We start from the raw sequence: 26,432 nt of genomic DNA on the forward strand, positions 1-26,432 counted from the left end.
GAAGGAGGAGGACATAGGATAGAGGAGATGGTACTGCAGGAGGAGGAAGACATGGGATGGAGGAGATGGGACTGAAGAAGGACATGGGAACCTGTGAAGAGGAGAATCGAGGCTGCTCTGTGCAAAACCATTGTACAGAGTAGGTAAGTATAACATATTTGTTATTATAAAAAAAATATAAAATACAAAGTTTTAAAATCTCTTTAAATTGACTGATAAAAGGGATGTTGCATTACCTATGATATTTCCCTTTTTCAAACTTAACAATAAGAGTATAAATGAGTAGATTAGGACAACATATTTTTTCTATAGTACAGACCCAATTTGTTTCATTCCTCCTTTGTAAATGAAATGATGGTAAGAATGACTGTGACTCCAGGGCTTGCTTTCATCTATCTCCTGTACTTTCAATGGACTTTTCATGGGTTATTTAGTGAAGTGTTTATAAGGCACTGAACAAATTATATTCAGCTTTTAACTCTGTAGTATTTTACTTTGCAGCATGCTCTTTTTTTGTGCTCAACTATGTAGGTTATAGAAAAGGCATAGGAAGTGTGTGCAAAATTAAATTAGATGCAAATCAACTGGAATGTAGGCTGGAATGTAAGTAAATAATTCATCTGTAAATGATTTTAATGGGCAAGCATCATCTTTTGCTTCTATTAGATTTGTCTGTTTTTGTGACTATCTATGATGAATTAAAACTGTTACTAAATTTGTACGATATTTCAATAGTTGCCCTTAGTCTATATGCGACCATTGCCATTATGTGGGATTCAAGAACTTATGTGTGACTTAATTCTTTTAATAAATTATTTAGTAGAAAGTGGTTGTTATTTTATTCATATGCAAAATAAGGGAAAAAAGCACAATCTTAGCTTCTCAAATATTTCATAATATTTACACTGTACATCCTGCCTTAGAGCTGCAAGGAGCTTTTATGTGTTCAACACATCCGATGTTAGTGCGGCGATCTCCCCGCTGAACTCCCGTGTGTGTGGCGATCTCCCCGCTGAACTCCCGTGTTCTGACAGGGAGGACTACCCCCCACCAGGATACACTGATCTGTGCTTGCAGCCATTGGCTGCCAGTGCTGATCAGATGCCAATGGTATGCTGGTGTTCCAGCATGCCCGTTCGAAAGAAATTGGTCTTTAAACCGACTTCTATTGAACAAGGATCTGTATACACAGGCCGAAAGTTGGCCGGTTCCTGCTGACCCAACTGCTTTCGTCCAATTTTCGGCCCATGTGTACCCAGCTTTGAAGTGTTTGCTACAATTGCTGGTTCTCTCTCCTCTAGGCTGCTTCTGAACAGGGGAATATTACTGGGTTAATTTATTAAAGACAATTAGGCTTTTGCAAGGGAACTTTCACTTTTCAAGAGAATTTTCAATTAGCTTAGTGAATGTGGTCAAAATTTGCTTTATACAGAATACCTAGTCACATGCAAATAAAATAGAAAAGAGTATTTTGCTTGCACATGATTGGATGACAGAAGTAAGTGGTGCTTCATCTTATTTACAAAGCTAAGGGAAAATTCCCTTGCAAAATGAACTGCCTGTTTGCCTTTAGGCCCTTTCCCTACAGGAAAGAAAAAAAAAGGAGCAGTTTGTAGGCACCTATGTTATCATTATGCAGACTCCACTGGAGTTCAGGATTGATTACCGTCAAGTAGGTTGGCGGCACAGTGCAAGCACAACATTTAGGATGGAGTTGACCCTTACTGTATATTTATGGGATGTCAGTGTCTGCCTCTGGGGTTTTTGCTGCACACATTCTCTAAATTACACTTTGCTTTTAGAGAAATCTGTAGGGATGTGTGTTCTCTAAACATCCCTTGCCTATTCCATTCATGGCAGAGTCTCTATAAACTGCATTATCTGAACTTCCCTTAGTCCTTTCTAATAAATGCATTTAACCCATTCCCTATTGAGACTTAGCAAGCTCTCCATCTTATAGATATGGCTTTGTTGGTCATTCCAATCCAAATATGGACTTTAAAACATATCAGTAAAATAGTGAAGTAAAGGTCTTTTTTCAGTGGAAATGTTACTGGTCTTAGAAATGGCTGTGATTGAATGTCAGCGTGTCTGTCATATAACCTCTGATATTTGATCTCTACAAAGACTGTCGGATTAGAGAGTTAATGGGCAGTGTTTGTGTGCAAGCAGGTATGGACACTGACATTTTAACCATTGTCCAGGCTGTGAGCTTGTATCAAAGATTCAACCCCCATGAGCTTCCCCCCTCCCTATCCATCCACCCTCACTCCTTTGCTGAATGCTGGATGATGTGTGAACTTCTAATAAAGTATCACAGGAAGTAATTGATTCCTTACAGGCAGAGAATTCTTCTGGCCCGAGGATCATTGAGGCTGAACAGAAAGCAATAGGAGGTGAGAATTCCTGGTAAATATGCCGGGATAGGATGACAGGCCAAGCAAGTAAGGTCAGGAGGGTTAGAAGGAAGTGGAAAAAGTACAGATACATAACGGAGATGCAATACAGGAAATATTTCCCAACATAGCAGGGAGAATACAAATAAAATGAAATTGATATTAGCTTGTCACTAAATGCTAAGGCTCCAAGTTCATTGCGGGTATGTTAGGTATGGCTACCCTTAGAAAAGCAGATATCCTCAGGGTGTATCAGATTTTCATATCCTACAAACCAACTCTGGTCCATAATGCACCCTTTAAGTAAGTTTGGTTGTCACAGTACATCCCTATCCCATCCACACCCATTAAAAGACAACATTTAGATGTGTAAACTTGCTTTTTTTACCTCCACTCACCACCAGCCACCTAGTGACTTACGGTTATCGCTGAAAGCGAACTAGGGGCACTTTTTTGAGATCTTACAAGATCCTTAAAATCTTATGACATTCTACAAGTACATGCCTAATGTTTGTTTCTATAATCTGTGCATGCACAATACTTGATGCAGGTCATCAGGGAGGATTGGTTAAAGGGTTTAGGAAGAAGCCAACTCCTGATAAGGCAATTTCCTGGTGCCAACATGGCAGCATACTATCACATGTATGCTTCCAGGGATTGGCCCCAGGAAAGTAAAATTACAGTAAGTATTTGACACAATTTGTCTTTTCCTGGCACCAAAATGGCAGTATACATGCTGTAGTATGCTGCTATGCATGGTGCCAGGAAAGAAAATTACAGTAAGTATTTTGTACAATTTTCCATTTTCTTGGCACCAACATAGCAGCATATATGTGGTAGCATGCTGCTGTGGATTGGTGCCAGGAAAGCAAAATTACTCGTGCTGCACGAAAATGAAAATTCTGGTGCTGAAACTGAAACCGAAAATTAAGGATGCACTTTGCCGAAAACCAAAACCAAAATAGACAGTTTTTAAAAATTTGGAAAAAAATACACTTTAATGGTTTAAAAAAAAAACCCCATAATATCTACCCCAATTGTTTTGTAAAATATGAAAGACGATGTTACGCCGAGTAAATAGATACCCAACATGTCATGCTTTAAAATTGCGCACACTCGTGGAATGGCGTAAAACACGGTAGTTAACAATCTCCATGAGTGACGTTTTAAAAATTTCTACAGGTTACCAGTGTAAAGTTACAGAGGAGGTCTAGTGCGAAAATTATTGCTCTTGCTCTGACGTTCGTGGCGATACCTCACATGTGTGGTTGAACACCGTTTACATATGTGGGTATGGCCTACGTATGTGTTCACCACTACGTGCAAGCACGGGGGACACGGGGGCACTTTTTTTTTTTTAACACTGTCCCTTTAAAAAAAAAAAAATTACTCACTTTTACTCCTATCACAAGTAATGCATGCATCCCTTATGATATAAATAATTAGTGACAGGTCCTCTTTTTATGGAGAGATATGGGGTTGATAAGATCCCACATCTCTCCTCTACAATGTAAAGCATTAGCTCAAAATAGTATTGATCTAGTGCTTTTATAAAAATGGCCTTGTTGACAAGGCACTGGAACCAAAGTGACATCGCTCCAGTCCTCCAAGGGCATAGAGATGAGTGGAGGCCATCTTTCCTTCACTCATCTCAATGCCCAGTGCCAAGATCTTTCGGTGGTTTCTCAGGTAAGGCTGAGAACTACCAAGCGGCGGTGGCGGCGAGGGGTGGCAGCGGATGGCTGGCAGGTGGCGGTGAGGGGGCAGGGTTAATTTCGGCACCTGTATCAGTGCTTATTTTCATATTGGCCAACGGCTGATAGGGGTAATTTAGTTTTGGCCACCAAAATTTTGATGCATCCCTAAACATTACGGTACATATTTGACACAATTTTCCTTTTCCTGGCACCAAAATGGCAGTATACATGCGGTAGTATGCTGTAGATAAGTATTTGATTCAATACCCATTTCAATTTCAATTTCCCATTATTGAAGATGACACTATGGTAAAGGAAAGGGCTTGCCTCCAATTTGGTGCAGAGTGGGTAGAGAGAAGGGAATCATCATTTTTATGCTCATTAAGACCTAACAATCAGCAATGCTATAGTTTGTAGTCCTAGATTGTTATAATAGCACAGCATTCTTTCCATGAATTTGAAAAACTTCAGTGTTCAGATCCCCCTCAGCCCCCCCAGTACTTACCTGAGCCCCATTTCGACTCAGCTATGCGCTCTAGAGCAGTAGCTCTCTCGGGTCTCTCCCTCCTCATTGGCTGAGACACAGCAGCAGGAGTCATTGGCTCCTGCTGCTTTCAATCACAGCCAGTGAGGATTGAGCGGGGCGGGGCAAGCTGCAGAGGTGCTCAGAGGTGGCTCAGGAGCCATGCACAGGTGCCTCCAGAGCAAGCAGCTGGATCGGGGCTGCTGTCTACAAAACCATTGCACTGAGAAGGTAAGTTCGAGATGTTTTTTTTTAAGATATGAACCTTTATTATCACTTTAAACCTCAGAACTAGGTATGTGCTATTATGCACTTGTATTCCTTTTCTGTCATAGCAGAAATATTATGTAGTAATGTGCCCAGAGGAGCTGATCTGTCTACTGCCTGTGCTCAGGGCCCAAGAGTGACATATTGCGGGCTGCTGAAGGAGGGCAAAACAGTCATTTAACAAGAACTTAGGTTTGCATTTAGAATTACATAATCCTGATGGTACCTTTTTGTTATATGACTCTTTTTCTTATTCTGATTGTTGGCCGTGAGAAATTTCTTGATATTATTATTTGTTTAATCCCTGCTTTTTGTATGTAATGAACAGAAAAGAGCCTAAAGTGGGTGTGTTCAGGAACTCCATTCCTGTTCCACAATCTTGTGTTCTCAGATCATTAGAATATAAAAAAAGGTAATGGGGTGCACTAATAACCCTTATACACTGGTATGGTTGGGGGAATGGCTGTGCTCTCTACATGTATCTCAAGGTTTAATTAGACTTTTTAACTGGAATATAACTTTAAAAGTGTTGCATAGATGACGAAGTAAAGATGTTTATCACTTCTAGCTTATTAGGTCAAGAAACCAGATCTATGTCCAATTTGGCTTAATATCCATGTGTGGAAAGGAAATAATAGACCAGTAAGAGCACCTGATCACATCTCTATCAGTCATTACCAAAGGCTCTGATGCTAATTAAACATGGCAGTCACTTGAGGCGTGCAGATGCAGCAATTTTGCACAGCTTGAAGAGCTTCTCTAGCAAAACATCGCAGTTAGCCACATATGCCTTCTATACACTCTACAATGATCACACTCAACATATATCAGTAGATGTACAGTAGATATATTGGAAACATTATTAATGTCCTCCTTGCTATGCTAGATGATGAAAAAAAAATGTTTTTGGCCCATTCATAGAATTACTCATGGCTTCAATGAAAGGCATGATTGGATTCTTTCCACTACAGCCGTTTGCATCTTGAATAAAATATAAATGTCCCAGTCTTTTCATTGTGCTAAGAATATCACAGCCTAAGACAATGTTACAACTAGTGCCAAAATCAGCTGATTTACATGTCTTTAGAAATGCAGGCGACATAGTCAGTGTTCTGGTATTTTCTATTGTTCACCCTATTGGACCAAATACTGATTATCTGTGCGTAATTTAAATACAGGTGTGTTTAAGCTATGCCTGATATAAAGAAAACAAATCCTAACCTCTTTGCGCTGGCGCCTCCCAGCCCTTTAATGGGTTTTAGATGCCATGGGGTGGGGCTTTTGATCATATGACTGTCACAGTGGTCATATGTTTGGAAAACTCTGATCGAAAGTAGAGATTGGTAACTGGTAACTGTGCCAAGAGTACGCACGGTGTTCGCTGTCCGCACAGTTGTTTTTTTTTTGGGGTATGCATATATACAGCCTCTCGACATTAAGGCCCACCTGCCAAGAGGCCGAATATATTCGTGTGGCCAGTGGCAAGGAGTTTACTTCTTTTCGGGGTCATGGAACCTGGGAGGTTTGTAAAACTTGGGTTAGAATAAAGCCTCCATTCCTAGGTCCACATTGTACATCATACTCAGACCTCATAATTAGTCTAAGGTGTCCATAAATCTTCTATATACAGTATGTGAGCTGACTGATGCTCAGTGCTTTCCTCTGCTGAGGGAGCCTGCTCCTGGGTAAAAAGGCTGAGTAGAGACAGAACACTAGAAAAGGTACAAGTGATGCCTGTTTGTGTTGGCGAAACCATTAGGGAAAACCCCATTGGTCAGGAACTGACCTGAGTTAAGTTACTGGCTCAAACAATCAGATGTTTTATTTGTTTAATGCTTTGGATTTGGAGTGACATCTTCTCAGCCCAGCCAATGAAAGCATCCAGCAAGCAATACCTGGAAGCTGGTGGCCCAAAGAAGTCAGTGGCTGGCTGGGAGCTCAAGGATACCACATCGCCAGAGTGAAGGTAAGTATTTCTCCACTTTAACCTGTATGCCAGGTAACTGGGATTTACCAAAGTTCCGTAGCTTTAGGTGGTGGTTGGGGAGATAGAGATCAGTAGGAAGTGGAGTAGAGATCTCCTGAAAACAATTTGCTTAGAAATTGTGGCACATTTATCAGGCTTGCAGTGGCTTTACGAGGACAGGGGTCTGCAGTATATTTTTTAATATATTTACTTTCTTTATTGCGATCAGAAATACAAGTTATTAAAAATATTTAGTCACATATTATATGTGAATAATTTATGTTTACATGCCTAAGCGGCATATTTTCTGGGCTAGCTGAAAAAAGGCATTTTGATTGCAGAACTCAGTAGCTCAAGCTGGAATTTGAACACAAGTAAATAAGTGAGAAAAGAAAGCTCTGCTATGCTTTGTGGCTTGTGAATCCTGTGTCATGGGTGCACCCTGTATTACAGGAGAAGTATAACCAAAGCTATTTTACCTATACGTCTTCTGGAGTTCACAGAAGTGAGGTTTGTTCTGCTTTACTGTGACCTGTTTAAAGCCCACTGTCGCCTGACATCATTCAGCCGGTCTAGGCTGGGGAAAGATCTTGACTTTACAGTCGGGATCCACCCAGATAACTGGACCAGCAGCTGGCTCAGCCTCTTAGCTGCACCGCTAGGATACTGAGCTAGTTCCCTCCGCTCCCCAGCCCAGCGTTCCAATGAGCACTGATGGGCAGAGATCCAGATCCAGAGACAGTTACCGCTCTCTGCTCAGAGCAAAAGGGAGAACTGAGCGACCAAAGGTGTTTGATCACTCAGTTATCAGTCTTAGAGCTGGCAGGAGACAGATGCAGCATCAGGTACTGCATCTACCTAGGTGAGTATCAGGCTAGGTTCACATTAATGCGGTGCGGTATATCGCATGTGATTCGCACAGGAACCGCACAGCATTCCTGTGCAAATTATGTGATTTGTGTGCCGTGCGATTAGAGCCATACAATTTGTATGGCTCCAATAGTACCACACCCGCACCAAAAAGGTGCAGGACCCGTGTTTGGGTCCGTGCTAGAATCGGATCGCATGGGTATTCACACCTATGTGATACGATTCTGCACATTGCACCACGTTTTGCGGACCGATTTCAGGGTGTTGTTAACTTACTATACACATCCGCAGCGGTTCGCATGAACTGGGTGCGATTCTGATGCTGTGCAGAATTCGCACAGAAAACGCTGTGAATTCCGTGTGAACCCAGGCTAAATGTGTATTTTTTTACCTGAACTTCTCTCTGTAAGGTAGATATTCTACATTTAGTAAAAAGCAAAAATATTGGGTTTAAAATATAAAAAAAAGAAAAATGAAAATAAATCCCAAACCATGATAGTTTCCTTTGAAAAGGACCCTCTAAGTTTCTGAAGCTGTGGAGTAGGTGGTGCTGCTGCTAATCAACTTTTGCCTGATTAAGTCCCTCTCCTTTGATGGAGAAGGACGTTCAAGAATTGGTGCTTTGGATTAAAAACTGTAATTAAACTCCAGTGTAAGCATATTTATAGAAATGATTTTAGGGACAGAATAAGCTTTAATTAAAGTGTATAATATCTGAATGACAGTTTGCGGAAAACCCAAAATTAAACACAGGCTTCATCCGCTAGCAGCTGACAGCATTTAAGAAGTATTCCTTTTGTTGTCCCATACATTGCAATCATCTCAAACAAGTCTGCATGACGTGGATATGGAACGTCTTGATTGCAGAAATATACGCTTGGAACATGCATTGCGCGGCTCCAGTTCTGGTCCATGTGTGATAGCTGGCAGTGATGGCCGCGACATAACAGTTAAATAATGCGCTCACATGATAGCTATTTATCCGCTGATAGCATCATTTCTACATCCTAACTTGTCATGTGCAATGTGTTTCAGTGAGGAGTTTTTCCCTCTTTATCTCTTTCTCTCCCTGTCTCTGGCACTGCCTGATAAGGAATAATATCAGAGAGGCCGGATTTTAAAGCTGCAGAGGAGGAATCCAGCTTTTTCTACTCCTCCAACTTCCCGCTACCTGAGCTGTAGGAGTGGAATAGATCTATGTATTAATTACATGTTACACATATATTGCCTTTCTTTGTGTTTGAAGTGCCTTCGTTGTCAGAGCCATGTCATCTCATGTTTATCTAAGCAACTCAGCACCTTGTGGACCCAAAGATATGCTAAAGAAGCCAAGCTGGCTGCTTTATGGACCCCCCTATCCCCTTAGTTTACAGGCATTTTTGGGGAGACCTCAAATGTTGATACTTTCACACAGGGGCGGACTGACCATTTGGAAACTCGGGCACTGCCCAAGGGCCCGGGGTCAGTAGGGGGCCCCGTGAGATGCCCCTGGTACCTTTTTCATAGGCTTTTTTGAGTTTGGGCAAGGACACAGGGGCCCCATGATCCCCTATTGCCCGTGGGCCCCATGAGTTGTCAGTCCACCCCTGCTTTCACAAAGTTAAAGTAGTATTAAGCTTTCCCCAGTCAACTATTTGTTAAAATTCTTACTCCATCACTTGCAGTTTACAACTTTCAAAGCTGCTCTCTCGGTGCTGCTTCCCTGAACTGCGGGTCTTCACAGGAAAGCGTTAAAAAGTGTTGCTAAACCCATTCACTTTACCTGGTCTCCCACAGTACACACAGTAAATATAAATGGCTAAATACCTTTTCTTATCAGCAGTTAGAGCAGTCTTGTGACTTTTGTCAGTGTCTAGCTGAGCACTGGTTAAAGATTGTAGGAGGAGTTTTATTTCTGCTCTAGGAGGATGCGGAACCCCTGACCTCAGTCTGGACAGTGCTGATTGGCCCTTTGCTAATCACATGCATGCTCCCAAGAAAAAAATGCAATAGCTTTTATACACCAAGCTGAGCATGTGCAGAGTGTCTCCAAACAATATTTATTATCAGAAGATGTGGGGGACACTGGAAGAAGGGGAGGATCAGAAAAGTCAGGATCAAATAATAGTTTTACACAATGCAGAGAATTAACCCCTTAGGTTCCACAGTGAGTATATCAAGCATGTTTTGCTGCATATACACACTGATTTTACTGTTGTGGGTTTAGTAACACTTTAAGGCAGAACTCCAGTCAGAATTTTTATTTTCCCATCATGTGGGGCTGTGCCCACAATGCATGTGTTAACTGCTCCTTTTGTCAAGGGGCTCAGGTAAAAAGCTATATTTCCCCGTCCTCCGATCCTCCAGAAAAACATGCTCCCCCACATCCAGCGGTGGACTGTTCCTGCCAATTTCACGTCCTGAGTCGGTCTATGAGTGTGATGACATCAGGAACAGCCCATTCACAGGTCCGCTAGCATGCAGGCGGGGACCAGTCTTGTGCTCGGAGGATTGGCAGATTAGGTAAGTATATTTAAGGTTTGTGAACCCTTAGACAAAACTTTAACCTATGCAGTGTGGCCACAGCCCCCCTGCATGAGAAAATACGATTTTTACCCAGAAATAGAAAATGGTAACCCAATATTTCATATCCTTGATATGTGCCTGTTCTGTACCATTTTCTAGTATGAAAAAGTATTGTTTGTATGGCTTCCTGTGAGATCCCTGGTGTTCCTGCCATCCCTCTGATTTCCTATTAAAAGCTGACCACACTAGGCAAGAGAGCACAGTGTGGTCAGTGTTCTGGCTGCACTGGGAACTCAGCCTACTCTCCTCTTAAGATTAGACTGGTGCTGGCTACTGACAAAACAAATGGTCCAGTTTCTCTATTTTGGCTATATAGCATAGTCAGCTTTTGAAAATGCAGGTTGTCTGGCTGTTATGTTATTCTAACGGCTTTAATCTTTTCTGGGTATCTAACCTGGAAAAACTATGCAAATTAGGAGCTGAGACCTTCCATTGACTTTACTTTCTGCATGCTTACTCCAGTGAACTATTGAGGGCAGAGACAGCTAGGGCATGTTTACCATGCCATCCCCTGAAAAGCAATCCGTGGGGGATCTTTGTTCTCCTTAAGCCCTGGTTCACACTAATGCGGTGCGGAATTCGCAGCATTTTCAGTGCGAATTCCGCACCGCATCAAAATCGCACCCAGTTCATACGAACCGCTGCGGGTGTGTATGTTAAGTTAACAACACCCCGAAAGCGGTCTGCAAAACGTGGTGCGATGTGTAGCATCAGATCACATAGGTGTGAATACCTATGCGATCCAAAAGGGTCCTGCATGTTTTTGGTGCGAGTGCGGTGCGATTAGAGCCATACAAAATGTAGGGCTCCGATTGCACCGCACACAAATCTCGTGATTTGCACAGGAATGCGGTACGGTTCCTGTGCGAATCACATGCGGTATACGGAGCCGCACAAGTGTGAACCTAGGCTAACTGTGAAAAGCTTGCACCTCTGCACCACAAATGCGTGTGATTGCAGGGCAGTTGTGGTGCAGCCCCATTCAGTTGAGTGAGTCACATCTGACATTAATACTGCCTGCTGAACTCATCAAGGGGTATAATATTTGCCTGAAAGCATTGAAGCTGCAGCATGTGTACAGCCCCCTCCAGGGTACTGTGTAAGGTTAAGGGGGGCAGTCAGTGGACAGTAAAACAATGGCTCAACTGCCTATTTTTACCTCCTCCCTGCCTGCATCTGTGAATGAACCCTATGGAGTTAGACAATTCAGAAAAGGCTCAGTCCAGTTTGACTTGAATGAATACAATGGATCTCACCGAGTTTCCAGTGTAACTGCAATAGGTACTATTTAATGAATTCAGTAAGTAACTTTGGGCTCCTCTGTTGCTGTAGGGCACACAGGCTGGCATCAGTATAGTAGGTACCGCATGCTCTCCGGCTACTATGGGGTTAATAGCCATTATACTTGCGGTGCCAGTCCAGTATGTATTGAAGAAATGTATTTGTATTTTATTATTTTATTTTTGTATACATTTTATCAGTCCCACAGAGGGACCTCACCATGACAGGAGCACTAACCTGAGACTTTCTAGCGTCACCTCCCTGTATCAAATGAAAAGGTAAAGTCGTGGGACGCCTACGTTTTGCTTTTTCTCACAATTAAAAAAATGTTGTAAATTAGGTGTTAGTATCGCCAGAGAATTCATTCAGGTGTCAACGCCTGCGAGTTTTCGCTGATGAATCAAGCGGTATGATCTCACAGTGGAGCACATGGTATCTGTTACTGTACATGCATCACAGGCTGTGTGCTCCAGTGGACAGATCTTTTTTCTTACATGTATGAAATCAGTGATGGAACCAACACTGTGTCAACTAGGGCCATTTGATACCATGGAAAACACTATGCATGGCTTTTCAAACCAGATTAGAAATGCATTGGACTGCATCTGGTGGGAACCAACCTGTATTGTTTATTAGAGGCATTGTTCATAAACCTTTATTTATTAACCCCGTCCTGCTGCTTTCCTTCTATGACCCTTTAACTGTGTCTTAAATTGATTGTTAAACCCCTGAAATGAAAAATGAACAAAGCACATCTTTCTATAGTGTGTACTGGCCTCAATCCAAAGCACTGAGTGTGATTTCTGTCAGCTGTCTCTTCCCTCCGCTATCTGCATGAGCCATTTCTGATGGGCTATCTCAACACCACAGAATCCTGGGAGATGGCCCCGCTCCCCTCCAGTACACAGCAGGTGATTGACATCCTTAGCTGTGCATGTTTTCCTGTGAGACTGTGTAGAGCACAGGAATCAAACTGGCAGCCCTCCAGCTGTTGCCTAACAACAAGTCCCATGAGGCATTGACAGTTACAAGCTTGACTCCCAAAGGTAGAGGCATGATGGGACTTGTAGTTTGTAACAGCTAGAGTGCCACCAGTTTGACACCCCTGGTGTAGAGGGATGGGGAGGGGCATTCTCTCCCCTCCACTCAGGTCTCAGATTACACTCAGCTCCCTGCACTATGCTATCAGAACGTGGAAACAGCCTTTGATCTGAGTTTCATCAGAAGGCAATAGAAAAGAGAGGGCTTCAGATTAATAGGTACAACTTATTTAGGAAGATTTGTATCATCTCTCTATCACCCGAGGCCAGTCACTTCACTGGGTATATGGGTGTACAACCACTTTAAGGAAGGTGGAAGGATGGTCTTTCCATTCCCTGTCTCACCATTCTGTCATGGTGCTGTTGGTTTGTTCCCAGCTCAGAAACCTCAGGTGCTATAGATACATACGGGTTTATCGAAAAATGACATTCATGGCATGCGGTTGCTTGTGCTGTCATGTGAGCTGTCAAGCCATCAAATGGCTGGTGTCATAACTGATCACATGTGCAGCACCATGGCAACTGCAGATTAAACAGAGGCCATGATGGCAGCTTCCTTAGCTGTAAAGGAGAGAAGGATTTAGTTCCACTTTAAGGTCCACCCCTCTTGTTGCCATACATATGCGTTGGCAAGAGGTCAAGCTGCCCATACACCTGCAGGTGGAACGAACCAAATCGAATCAATTCCTCCATCGCCTCTAAACACCGCACATGGATGACTCTCCCGCTGTGTATTACCCGAACTGTGCCTGCACTGGATTGGATGCAAGCATTGTTCAGTCAATCATTTTCCATCCGGCTCCTTTGATTTTCCAATGCCAAGGGATATCAGGAGGAGTGGTGCCGACAATGCCACCCTCTGATCGAATTTTGGAGGGATCATCAGCAACAGTCTGAAATTCGCTCAGTGTATGGCCAGCTTTATCTCCGGCTGCTGCCAGCTGTTGTGTGGATGTAACTGGATCTGTATCAGTACACGGTTTGGGTTTACGTCACTGCATTGTAAACACCATGGCAAGAACAATATTTATTTTTGTCTGTCCTGAAGTGAATGTGACTTTCCGAGTAGCCAAATTAACATCAACCCCTAAAAAATGTTTCTTCGGTCACTAATCTTTTGCTCGGTAGTGTATGAGTGTCGCTTAAACCACAGCGCTAACATTATTCATCCGTATTGTTTATACATGTGTGTTTTTATTTAGCTAGGCCACACAAGTGTAGGGAAAACACTCCGTGATTCATGACGCTCACTGTAATAACCTTGTTTATTTTTTTTTTAAATAAAGTGTTGAATTTGTGAAGCATCTAAAATACTCCTATTCTGAATAGTTTACACTCTTTATTTATAAATATGCCAACGTCTGTACGATTCAAATGTCTGTTGGGGCTTATTTGCGTTTAAGCTGCCCCGGGTGGGGTTGTACACATGCTGTGACCATGATGCTTTGCTTCATGGTTGTGCCAAAAATTGCCCCCCCCCCCACATCACCTTTGGTGAGAAAGTATTGACTTCTAGCGTGAATGGGGGTGCAGCACCAGAACTGGACTACATCCGCTTGCATTGGCGGCTAACAGGCAGTTAAGATTCAACGTATCTCCAAACGTATGTCCATTTACATTCCATTCCTTTTATGCGCACAGCAAAAAAAATAGAAAAGGTTTGCGTCCTATTCCATTTTTGCAAACATAAACTGATGTAGAAACTTAAACCTCAAAATGATACAGCAGCTTGCACATTAAATAGGCCAACAGTTATAACCTCAGACGTAAATGGAACAGACATAAATGGATGGCATCAGTTTATGTTTTAAACATAAAACAATTGCAGCGCTAGTTGTACATAAATCTTAAAAAGCCGAAAGGTTAAAAATAAATGAACATAGATGAAAGCAAAGTCTATATAGGGTTCCCATCAGGGGCGGACTGACAAATCATGGGGCCCCCGGGCAATAGGGGATCATGGGGCCCCTGTGTCCTTGCCCAAACTCAAAAAAGCGTATGAAAAAGGTACCTACTGACCCCGGGCCCTCGGTCAGTGCCCGAGTTTCCAAATGGTCAGTCCACCCCTGGTTCCCATATATAGATGGAAATTGGTGCAAAAAAGGAGAATTCCAATCCAGAGAGAAGACCATCACCTTACACCCAAATAAATTGGCCTCTTACCAGAAGGTTTGACCACCCAAAGGGTCGGAAAGCATGAGCAGTGTAATATATCCAGCTGATACAGCAACTGGCCTTCAATAAAGATCACTTCCAGAGCAATCAAAGAGGCTTCTCCAAGTTACAAAACATTCTGAGTAGCAAAAGTACACTCCATGCAGTCAGAAGTCCTCTGTACTCTTCGTTCTTCCAGGTCTCGAGACCTGAACGACCCTTTGGGTGGTCCAACCTTCTGGTAAGAGCCCAATTTATTTGGGTGGAAGGTGATGGTCTTCTTTCTGGATTGGAATTCTCCTTTTTATGCACCAATTTCTATCTATATATGAGAACCCTATATGGACTTTGCTATCATCTAAGTACATTTATTTGTAACCTTTCGGATTTATGTACAACTAGCGCTGCAATTGTTTAAAACATAACCTGATGCCAGCCATTTACATGTGTTCCATTTATGTCTGATTTTAGGCAATCAACATTTTTTTTTTAGACTTTTGTTCACCTGTGACTATTTCAACAACTTAAAAAAAAAACTGGGCATGTGAAAAACAGCACAATTTTAACAATAAAACGTCATTTTATGTATACTACTGCACTATGGGTTTTTACATTTGATTTTGCATAATGGTCGGGAGGATATGAAGAACTGTAGAGGTGAAAGAGGTGAAAGCGGAGATGAAATTGAGGATTTAAAGGCACATACTTATTCACAAAGGGTAAGGTGCTTGCCCAAAGGGGAAGTGAGGAACACGTTTGAAGAGTTGGAACACTGGAGGTGGATGGTGCACTTTATACACTAAGAAGAGTGTGAAATGTATTGTTGAGGAGATATCATTAATTAAGGAGGATAATTAATTACTAGAGGGTAAGAGTATTTATTGCAAATAGTGGTTGATATTGATCACATGGTGAATTATAATTTTGGAGCACGCTATGGTCCTTGTAAAGTGAGCACATGGATGTGTCACACTATAGAGATAATTAGAACATACTACAATATTTCGGTTATTTTTGGGGAGTACGAGCAGTGGAGTGGATGGGAAAAGAAGGGGAGAAAAGAAAGATTGAATTATATACAAGTGCTTGATAAGAAGAATCTGGTGAGAGCATATGGAGATCAATGGTTGTGCGGGGATTGAAGGATAAACTGTGCATTGGTTTTATATATAGGAATGTGAAAAACAGATATGCACTGTCGTAAACTGAACTGAAGACAGATGTACAAACTGAATTTTTAATCAGTTTTTGTAATAGAACTGACTTATGTGAAAGGACCCCAAGCCCCATTTATACCATGTACCTTCATATATAAGACAGCCCATTCATTTTTATAGGCTGCCCTACATGTGACAAGCACTGCAAAGAAGCTCAAGTATCTTTTTGAGCGTTGTGCGTTTTTCACACTGAAATGCATCTCACTTGAAGCATGTGGAGTGCCACTAACAATAAATGGTCCCGCAATTGCAAGAAGTATTTTTTGCGCATTCACACACTGCACAAGTATAAATGCAGCTTAAAGGCTCATTGAGATGAGTGCTGAGGTTACATTCATATCTGCACGTGAGGGAACTCGCATATTTTTTGCGTGTTTTTCACATGTTAATGTCATCATGTATAGGGTAACCCATTTGCTTGAGTGGGCTGCCCTATGAGTGACAAATGCCCCAAAGAAGCTTGGAACTTTTTTGCCATGCTTTTTGGTGCAATTGCAGCACGTTTTTCGCTTGACAAAACATGGAGCAAGCGTGCGTCCATCACCCACGCTTGGGGTGCAGCTATTATTTCATGGCAATGCAAGCATTGTGATTGTTTGGAGATGTGAATGGCGCCTGAGACCCGTCCTCCATACCGAGCTACTATTTGCTGTGTGCGCATTCACCTTGGACCCGCACACAGGCAGTTCATAAAAGCGATGTAGATGGAACAGCTTCATGGACTCAGTCACGTGTCAGAATTTGACATGTAGGCAGGAGCGGGTACCCTTTCACACATGCGCATAGCAGAAACTCGCATTCCCACTCCGTTTGTTTGCACGTTTTTCATGTGTTAATCTACGTCACGCATTCAAGTGAATGGGCTGTCCTATGCATGACAAATGCTTCAAAGAAGCTCCTGTATGCTTTTTGGAGCAGCACATAGTGCGTTTTTTTTTTTTGTCGCAAGACAAAACACATGGCAAACGCGCACTCGCTACCTGCGCTTGGGGTGCCTTTAACATTTACTGGCAATGCAACCACGATGCTCATTTGCAGCAGGTTTTTGAAACACATGGGAAAGTGCGCATTTTCTGTGCTGTTTGTATTGCATCCAGAAACACGGAGGTTTGAACGAGGCCTGAAACTCATCCTCCATGCTGAGCTACTTTTTTTTGCGTGGCCCATAGAAGCGATGTAGATGGAACAGCTTCACACTTCACAGACACAGCCGCATGTCAGAGTTTGGCATGCAGGCAGACAGGGGTGGACTGACAACTCATGGGGCCCCCGGGCAATAAGGGATTATGGGGCCCCTGTGTCCTTGGCCAAACTCAAAAAAGCCTATGAAAAAGGTACCAGGGGCATCTCATAGGGCCCCCTACTGACCCCGGGCCCTTGGGCAGCGCCCAAGTTTACAAATGGTCAGTCCGCCCCTGCAGGCAGAAGCAGGTGCACAGATCTGGGATTGCATTCAGATTCGTGAACCAACTCCTTCCCACATGACAAATTTTGACATACAGTTGTGACCATACAACCACTGCATCTGCATCGACTGCTGATGGCTGCCTGTGTGCAGTGCCGAGGTGGATACGCACACAGCAAAACCGGCTCAGAATGGAGGACGGGTCTGAATGAGCCCTACAACAAAAATATCTGGAAAAAAAATGCTGCTAAATCACATTCAGCCCGGGTTCACACTAATACGGTGCAGAATTTGCAGTGTTTTCAGTGCGAATTCCGCACTGCATCAGAACCACTGCAGGTATGTATGTAAAGTCAACAAAACCCCGAAAGCGGTCTGCAAAACACAGTGCGATGTGCAGAATTGGATCGCATAGGTGTGAATACCGATGCGATCCAATTCTAGTGCGGACCAAAAAAAGGGTCCTGCACGTTTTTGGTGCGGGTGCCGTGCAATTAGAGCCATACAAAATGTATGGCTTCAATCGCACCGCATACAAATCGCATGTGATTTGCAGGGAATGCAGTGTGGTTTCTGTACGAATCACACGCAATATACCGCGCCGCATATATGTGAACCTGGGCTAAAACACTCACAAATATGAATCCAGGCTGATCCAGGACTAAAAGAGAAAAAGCAAAAACAAAACATTTTGCAGGCTTTCCTGTCGGATCAAACTGCGAAGATGCCATTAAGGGACTAATATGCAATGAAACTCTACTGTGCAACGCTGAATGACTTTACGGGTTATAATAACTGTGACACAATATACGGGATATAATAAACGGTGACATCTTTTTACACATTCATGCGCATGTTCCCTGGCAGACTGTAAAATAACATTTTAAAGTGCCATGGATGGCTACGCTATGGAGCTTAACATCTTATTTTCATGCCTGAGGCGCAGGTTTCGAGCAGGGAAAAGAATATTCCCACACTGCTCGAGCTGTCTAGCAGATCAGTCATCTTCCTGGAGATTGCTTAGAAGATAGCTGCTGAGTGAGAGGAACCCACAGACACCGCTCGCAGTACAGCTCTGTCATCTGCAATATGGCTGCAGTCACGTCTCCATTGCCATGCAGAGGAGAACATTGTTCCCCAGCGGTGCCTTTCCCTGCGCCCACCCAGTTGTCTTACAAGGCAGCGTCATTGTAAACAAACAATCAGGGGGGCCTGGGAGTGATTACAAGGTGGAACTGTGTCATTCTCACAATTCATACTATAGACAGGGACAGCTGTCAGTAAATTTAACCCCCGCTTCCCTGGCACCTCAGCTTTGTGCCGTGCGCTTAACTTCTCTACCTCTGCAGCACCGGAGTTCATGTATTATTCAGCATTAAAAAAAAAATGTCTATAGATCATTGTCTTTGTGAGCACAAAGTAAATATTTAGCATGGCATTCAATATCTAATTAAATCTCTGGATTACTGTACATAAAGGTCTGCATATATATTATTCATTAAACATTTTTTTCCTCTGGATGCATATTTGCCAATGTCAGCCGAGAAGTGAACCCATAGAGATGATGGAAGGATATGAGATTCGCCAAGGCCTTGATAATATATATGAAGTAAATGTTTGTATTTGAATTGGTGTGTGCTATTCAGTCTCAGACTAAACTATACACATAGATATTTCTTCAGTTCTGATTCCTCCAACAGTGAAAATGGACGAATGTCCTGCCGCAGACTATTGTATTCTGACAGCCAGTGCCAGTGGGTGTCAGAATACTCAAACAGTGCCTGCATATGGCTGGATGCAGATGCTGTTTGACTGACAATTTTCCACCTGACTCCTTCGACGAGAGCTAAGAAATATTGCCATTTTCCAATCTAGGTGTTGCCAACAGGGTCACCCACAGAGATAATTTTGATGGGTGTATGGTCAACCTAAAGCATAACTCCAGGAATGCTATGGCTTTCAATAGTTGGTCTGGGCCAAGCTGGCCCAAACAAACTATTTCCTTTGCTCTAAATGATGCAGCAGCAGTCAGTCCTGAATAGCTGTATATAGCATCAGCTACATACAGTATACAGTGCTGTGTTCTGGCAGTGGTATGGGGACTTCCTGTCCAGGGACAAAGTCAAGTCGGGTTGAGCTTTACTCAGCCATTTACAGGAAGCCTTGACTTTTTCGAAAAAGAATACAATGTTTCCTGTAATTAGCTTAGGTGGAGAAGTTGGCAGATGATATTACGATCTCCATCTCAGCCAATCAGAGGAAGCCTTGGTATTATCCATAAAAATACAAAGCCTTCTGTGAATGGCTGAACAGCGCTCAGCCTGACTCATTTTTACTCAGGGAATGGGACAGGAGTCCTAGTGCCGCTGCCGAAACATGCCGCTGTATACTGTATGGAGCTGATGCTTTAAACTGTTTATGGGCAGCACAGTGGCTAAATGGTTAGCACTTCCACCTGGCAGAATACAAGGTTTCCTGTAATTAGCTTAGGTGGAGAAGTTGGCAGATGACATTGCAATCTCCACCTCAGCCAATCAGAGGAAGCCTTGGCATTATCCATAAAAATACATAGCCTTCTGTGAATGTTTGAGCAGCGTTCAGCTTGACTTATTTTTACTCAGGGAATGGGACAGGAAGTCCTAGTACCACTGCCGAAACAGCGTTGTATAGTATATGAAGCTGATGCTTTGTACTGTTTATGGGCAGCACAGTGGCTAAATGGTTAGCACTTCTGCCTGGTAGTACTAGGGTCATTGGTTCAAATCCCAACCATGACACCACCTGCCTGGAGTTTGCATGTTCTCCCTGTGCCTGCGTGGGTTTCCTCCAGGTATTCCAGTTTCCTCCCACACTCCAAAGACATGCTGGTAGGTTAATTGGCTCCTGTCTAAATTGGCCCTAGTATGTGTATGTATGAATGTAACTTACGGACCTAAGATTCTACACCCCTTGGGGGTTAGGAACTGATGTGAATGTACAATATATATGTAAAGTGCTGCATAAATTGACAGCACTATATAAGTACCTGAAATAAATAAATACGGCACACACAGTTGCTGCAGTGATTAGTAAAGGAAATAGGGAGTTTGTAGTAATCTGAATTTCTACTTTTGGATATTTATAATAGTGCAGCCCAGGAATTACTTGATTTTTGATAACTGATTTGATTCTTTCCCAATCAGAGCAGATTAGAATCTATAAGGCTGTCTTCTCTGATCAACTGTCATATACCAGGTACATGATAGAAAATAAAAGGCTTGTTAAAAGAAAAGTATGGGGTATTAAAAAACCAAACAAAATATTATACTCACCTAGGTGGTTGCAGCACTGATCCTATGCTGTATCCCTCCACTGACTCAGCACAGAGAACTAAGCGATCAAAGACCGCTATTGCTCAATTCTCCCTTTTGCTCTGAGCAGAGAGCCAGGACTGTCAGTCACTGGGCTGTGGAGTTTGAAGGGAGGGGCTGGCTCAGGCTCTTGGGGGATTGCTGAGAGTCTGAGCCAAATACCGGTCCAGGCTTCTGGGTGGATCCTGACCATATAGTCAGGATCTTTTCAGAGCCTGGACCAGCTCTGTGATGCCAGCCGACAGGGAATTTTAGCCCGCTGATGGCTGAAAATGGATCATGGGAGTACAGAATTAACTGCACTCCTGTGATCCATTGGAGACTTTGCTGTCGGTGTACACCTGACTACCCTCTGTTCTGTTTTTTTCTTAGCAGACCGAATTGGACACAGAGGTAGGTGGGTGTAAACAGACACAAGTCCATCTACACCTGGCTGTCCATAGGCATGAATGAACCATCTACCTGAAAAAATGACAAGTAGAATTGATTGGACCTGCCATGTGAAAGGGGTCCAAATGATTCCCTCCCTGTTGTACAAAACCCTGTTTGCTTTATTTTCTATTGCCTTACACTGTTTAGCCTCATCGCACAAACTGTATCCATCACAACAGAATGTTATTAGCTGGGCTATAGTGTTTCCAAGAAATTTTCCACGATAAGAGGCAAGACGCCCAAACGGATATCAAAGACAAATATGCAATAGTTTGTATGGCTCTTCCTGTATTGGTTCCAACATGACACTCAATGTAAAACATATGGTCATGGAAGAGATGCAAGTGAACATTTCCAGCATGACTTGCTGTTGTCGCTGTCTTGAAGCAAGAGAGCAATTTATATTTTTGGCCGTCTGTGTATATGTAGAAAACCATTCAGATTTTTTGTGGAGTGGATTCTTTCAGTGGATAAAAGCCATAGCTTGACATTGTAGTTTATATTTTATTAATGTGTTATGGGTTTGTTAGTTTCACTAGAGGAAGTAACCAGATAATGTGATAGTACAAGTGACAAAAATGTGACATTGGAAAATGATGTACTATTATGTGATTTAAAGTCCTACTTCCTGGCCAAGTCAAAAACATGAGAATTTCCCAACTGTTATAGCTGTAAATTTCCAAACTGTAATGGTGCCAAAATATTTTAGCAAGTATTTGGTTCTCAGTTCATCTAGAGAACGGCCTTAAAGCCTATGTTGACTATGAGTCACTCTTGACTATGAATTGACTCTGAATACTTACCTCTCGATGCTGTCTTCAGTCATTCTATCCTCTGGCAAAATCTTCAGGATTCGAGTCATCTGGGAGTGCTGGATGCCTGCGTCTGGCACCATGCACTATGGTTCCATCCTCCAACTCCTATGTCACATAGAATAGCAGTAATGCGAGCAGCACAGTGGCTAAATGGTTAGCACTTCCGCCTGGCAGCACCTGCCTGGAGTTTGCATGTTCAAACCCCAACCACGGCACCACCTGCCTGGAGTTTGCATGTTCTCCCTGTGCCTACATGGGTTTTCTCTGGGTACTCCAGTTCCCTCCCGCACTCCAAAGACATGCTGGTAGGTTAATTAGATCCTCTCTAAATTGGCCCTAGTATGTATCAGTGCGAGTTAGGGACCTTAGATTGTACACCCCTTGAGGGTTAGGGACTGATGTGAATGTATAATATATATATGTAAAGTGCTGCGTAAATTGACGGAGCTATATAAGTACCTGAAATAATTAAATAAATAAATGTGGGGGACAGCGGGAGGTAGCATTAAGGGGATCAGACATCTAACATAAAATTCTGCCAAAGGCTGTGGCACTTGAAAACAATGGAATTTGAATTTTCCATCTTCCAGAGTGGTAAGCATTGAGACATTCCTATTGTAGGAATTGTAGTATTGCTTTAATATGAATTTTTTTTTAAAGAGACAGAGTCTCTTTAAAAAAGCCTGTAATTAGAAAAGCAGTGAAAACATCGCTGGGACCTCTCCTTCCTAAAATGCGAGTTGCCTGGCTGTCATGGTGATTGAATGGCTTCAAAAATTTGGTTCATAGATCTGGAACCAGGCTGTAGATCTGGAATACACCGTAAAAAGTCCAGCATGCTGTCTTTTTGAGAAGTCCATTTATTTTTTGCCAGTTGAATTGTGTGCTCTAAAAAATTATGTGCATTAACATGCATTACACCACAAGCTAATTAACACACTAACACCTACACTTTTAGTGCATTTGGTGGAAAAAAAAAGCTCCACCTTATGGATTTGCATGCCTTGAGCCTGGAGGAATATAACCATTGGCTCCATGAATAATTTTACTCTGCTAGGATCACTTCTTTTACAAAGAAAATGCTTTTTCTGGCCCTGTCCTGATTTAGAGTATTGTGTTAATGTGTAAATAATCTTATATGAGATGGTTATTCCTTCTGATGATCGAAAAAATGTGTTGCCAGTGATTGTGCTGGGCAAAGCTACCTCTTTGCCTCTGCCACCTACTGTGTCTATTAGTAATAACTCTCCAGGCCTTTAAAATACATACATAACCTAAAGCCTAACTGAAATTTTCTGGAAAATGAAATATGATTGTAAGTTGGGACAGTGAAATTATGAGCTTTGAAACATGTATTTATGAACCTAGCTTACTCTCTTATGTACAGACATTTGAAGTCCAAGTCAAATGTGAAGGATTACAATGGGATTCAGTCTGCAGTCCTTCACATTTGACATGGATGTCATATTTTATGAAGTTCATTTACTAAAGGAATTAGACTGTGGACTTTGCAAGGTAAGTTACATTTTCCCCAGTGCCTAGTGAACTGGGTGAAGTTCCGCTGACTTCCATCACCCAAATGTGTGCAAGCAAAAATGCTGTATTTTTCTTTTCTTTGCATGTGCTTGTGTCTTCTTTGTAAAGTGAAACTTCACCACATCCACTAAGTTTTGGGGCAAATTCCCTTACAAAGTGCAAAGTGAGCAGCCTCTTTGCCTTTAGTAAATCAACACAAATGAGGTTGATTTACTAAAACTGGAGAGTGCACAATCTGGTGCAGATCTGCATGAAAACCAACCAGCTTCCAGTTTTTTGGTTTTTTTTGCCAAAGCTTAAGCTGATTGGCTACCATGCACAGCTGCACCTGATTTTGCACTTTCCAGTTTTAGTACATAAACCCCAATGTGTCTACAATTCCTGCTCATAACATCTAGACCAGCCTTTCTCAACCAGAGTGCCCAGGCACCCTGGGGTGCCTTCAGGTTTCTTCAGGAGTGTCTTTGCAAAATGTCTAAAAAAAAAAAAATTGCCCAAAACTTGTATACAAGCCTGCGGGTGGAACAAGCCTGCCTTTTAGTTACACAAAGCCACAGGTTTTCATCGTGAACCATTACGACCTTCTAGTCACCGGCTTCCTGACAACCAATGACATCAGTAGATAAGGAGGATGTCAGTTGCCTACAAAGCAGCCTACTTTGACCCTCCCCTGCCCCTCTGCATTAGTGGTGGGGTAACATTAGCTCAGTGATGGAGAAAAACTGATGGAGAAGAGAAACACTGGAATACTAGTCAGTACCAATCTGCAAAAGTGTATTTGCTTTGGAAGAATAAATCACCTCTAACATTGGGTGTCCTACATGTGTGGATGTTGCTGCATTATACAAACTATTAGAATAGTTTTTCACATTTTAGAATGATGTGCCTCAAGACTGTCCATAATTTTAGAGGGTGCCTCGGGACTGTCCACAATTTTAAAGGGTGCCTTGACTGAAAAAAGGTTGGGAAACCGTGTTCTGAACAAAGGTGATACTTCTTCAGGAGCTTGTGCGAAACACAATGGAGCATGCATAACAAATACTGTTTAAAAATTGATTAATTTTATTGCTTTGCATTACAATATCAATTTTGGAATCATTCTTCAAAAAGCATTAAATCTGAATATTTTTATTACACAGATATGATTTCATTGAAATTCGTGATGGAGATTCGGAAAATGCAGAGCTGTTGGGCAAACATTGTGGCAATATTGCTCCATCTACAATCACATCATCCGGTTCGCATATCTACATCCGCTTTATCTCTGACTATGGCCGTCAAGGTGCTGGATTTTCACTGCGCTATGAGATCTTTAAGACAGGTCAGTTTGAAGACATGGTTCTCTTCAAACCATGTTAGAAGGGTGACTTACAGAGAATAGACCAGTCGTATATATATTTTCTCACTTCACAACCGTGGACTTCTGTGCAATTAATTCAAAAAGCTTTCAGTTGCCAATCTAAGTTTATTACCAGATGTGGGCTTGCATGCTTTACAAATCATATGTGTTGAAAGTATACACATTAAATGAGATGATTTAAATTCTAGAGCCCAGCTTTACCTGGAAATGATGTGATGTAACTAGCACAGTCTATAATTTGTAAAAGGGAAGGGCAGATTGATTTTTACTCATAGTATATGGTATTGTGACTACCCAACCTATGCATCATTCTGTAAGTGTACATCATTTCTTGGTTAACCCAGCTCTGTATCACTCTTCTTCAAAGTCTGCTGTAATTTTAAATTGATGCATATGTTTAATCAATACTTGTTTATGACTTTTTATGCCTTCATCCTAGTCATCTTTAAATAACCCTGCAAGCTGATCAGCAATGTATTCTCTTAGATCATTGCAGATCATTAGAACATTTCACTTTATTGCTTTTCCAATCAACTGATCATTCTGGTGATGCACTGAAGTCAAGGGCAAAGTGTTTAAGGTCAATTGAGTTTTACAACCTGAGATCCAGAGCCTCTGTCCCTCCTACCACTGCAAATCATTATGGATGGAGTTGAAGCATGACGACTATACCTCCCAGATCCTTTACTTCTTCATAGTCAGCTTTTTGTTAGAGACAAAGCAAATGTTAACCATGCATGAATGCATATCATCCTTGCCAAAATAGGTTTTAAGACAAATATGTAATTCTTAACCTCTAAAGATAAGTTAAATCCACAGAAGCTTTAAAAATAACAGGACACACGATATAACATTAGTATGTGCTTAGGGCTTCAGTCCATAGTAATCAATGAGAATTCATTTTTCACCGACAGCAGTAATCTGAAATCTGACTTACTGCTTTGAGTTAGTGCACTTCACACATAGTCATTGCTTTTTGCCTTTGTTTATTAAATAAGCTCAGTTGCACGTATGCATCATTTAATTATACGTCATATAAATATATTTGATTGCATTTTTGAGACAATTAAATACACTCATAGGAGCTTTTATGGTCTTAAAAAATATTTCATGTATTTTCAAAATCATGTTACAGAAAACGGCTTCAGAGAATGTAATTGCTTAGAATTATTGTTGAACAAACTGTTTGGCAGGAACCAAGTTTCACAGTAACTCTGATAATTCTATGATCACTATTTTCTTTCCGATATGTTTGTGGACAGCTAAAGAGGTCCTCAAACCTCTTACTGGTTTTCTTCCAACATAAAGAATGAGTCAACACACTTTCCTTCCATCTAGGTCCCCTACCCATCCTCAATGACCAGAGGTAGGCAACCGTGTATTCATTGATGATGCATTCTAAAGCCTTAAGAGTGTATTGCGTCATTGTGACATAGACTTTATTTTTAGCCTAAATAAGGGTATTTATGACATGCATAGTGGTGCACTTATGAGACCTTGCTTAGAACATGCTTGTCTATAGGCCCAGTTGCTAGATAGGTGGGGACCTACAATTGTC

At 42.0% G+C, this 26,432-nt stretch overlaps 1 protein-coding gene across 2 annotated transcripts in view; it reads left to right on the top strand.

Annotated features, from left to right (window-relative positions):
- The window catches only part of NRP2 (neuropilin 2), a 204,391-nt gene that overhangs the window by 60,297 nt on the left and 117,662 nt on the right, over positions 1-26,432 (top strand). For both annotated transcript variants that reach the window (XM_089670967.1, XM_089670973.1), the window contains exon 3: positions 24,654-24,835. In XM_089670967.1, the coding sequence (XP_089527093.1) occupies positions 24,654-24,835 (182 nt within the window). The remainder of the gene's footprint in view (positions 1-24,653; positions 24,836-26,432) is intronic.

Source organism: Staurois parvus, unplaced genomic scaffold (assembly GCF_062004578.1).
Source record: "Staurois parvus isolate SC_StPar_1 unplaced genomic scaffold, SC_StPar_1.0 ptg000011l, whole genome shotgun sequence".
Lineage (NCBI taxonomy): Eukaryota > Metazoa > Chordata > Amphibia > Anura > Ranidae > Staurois > Staurois parvus.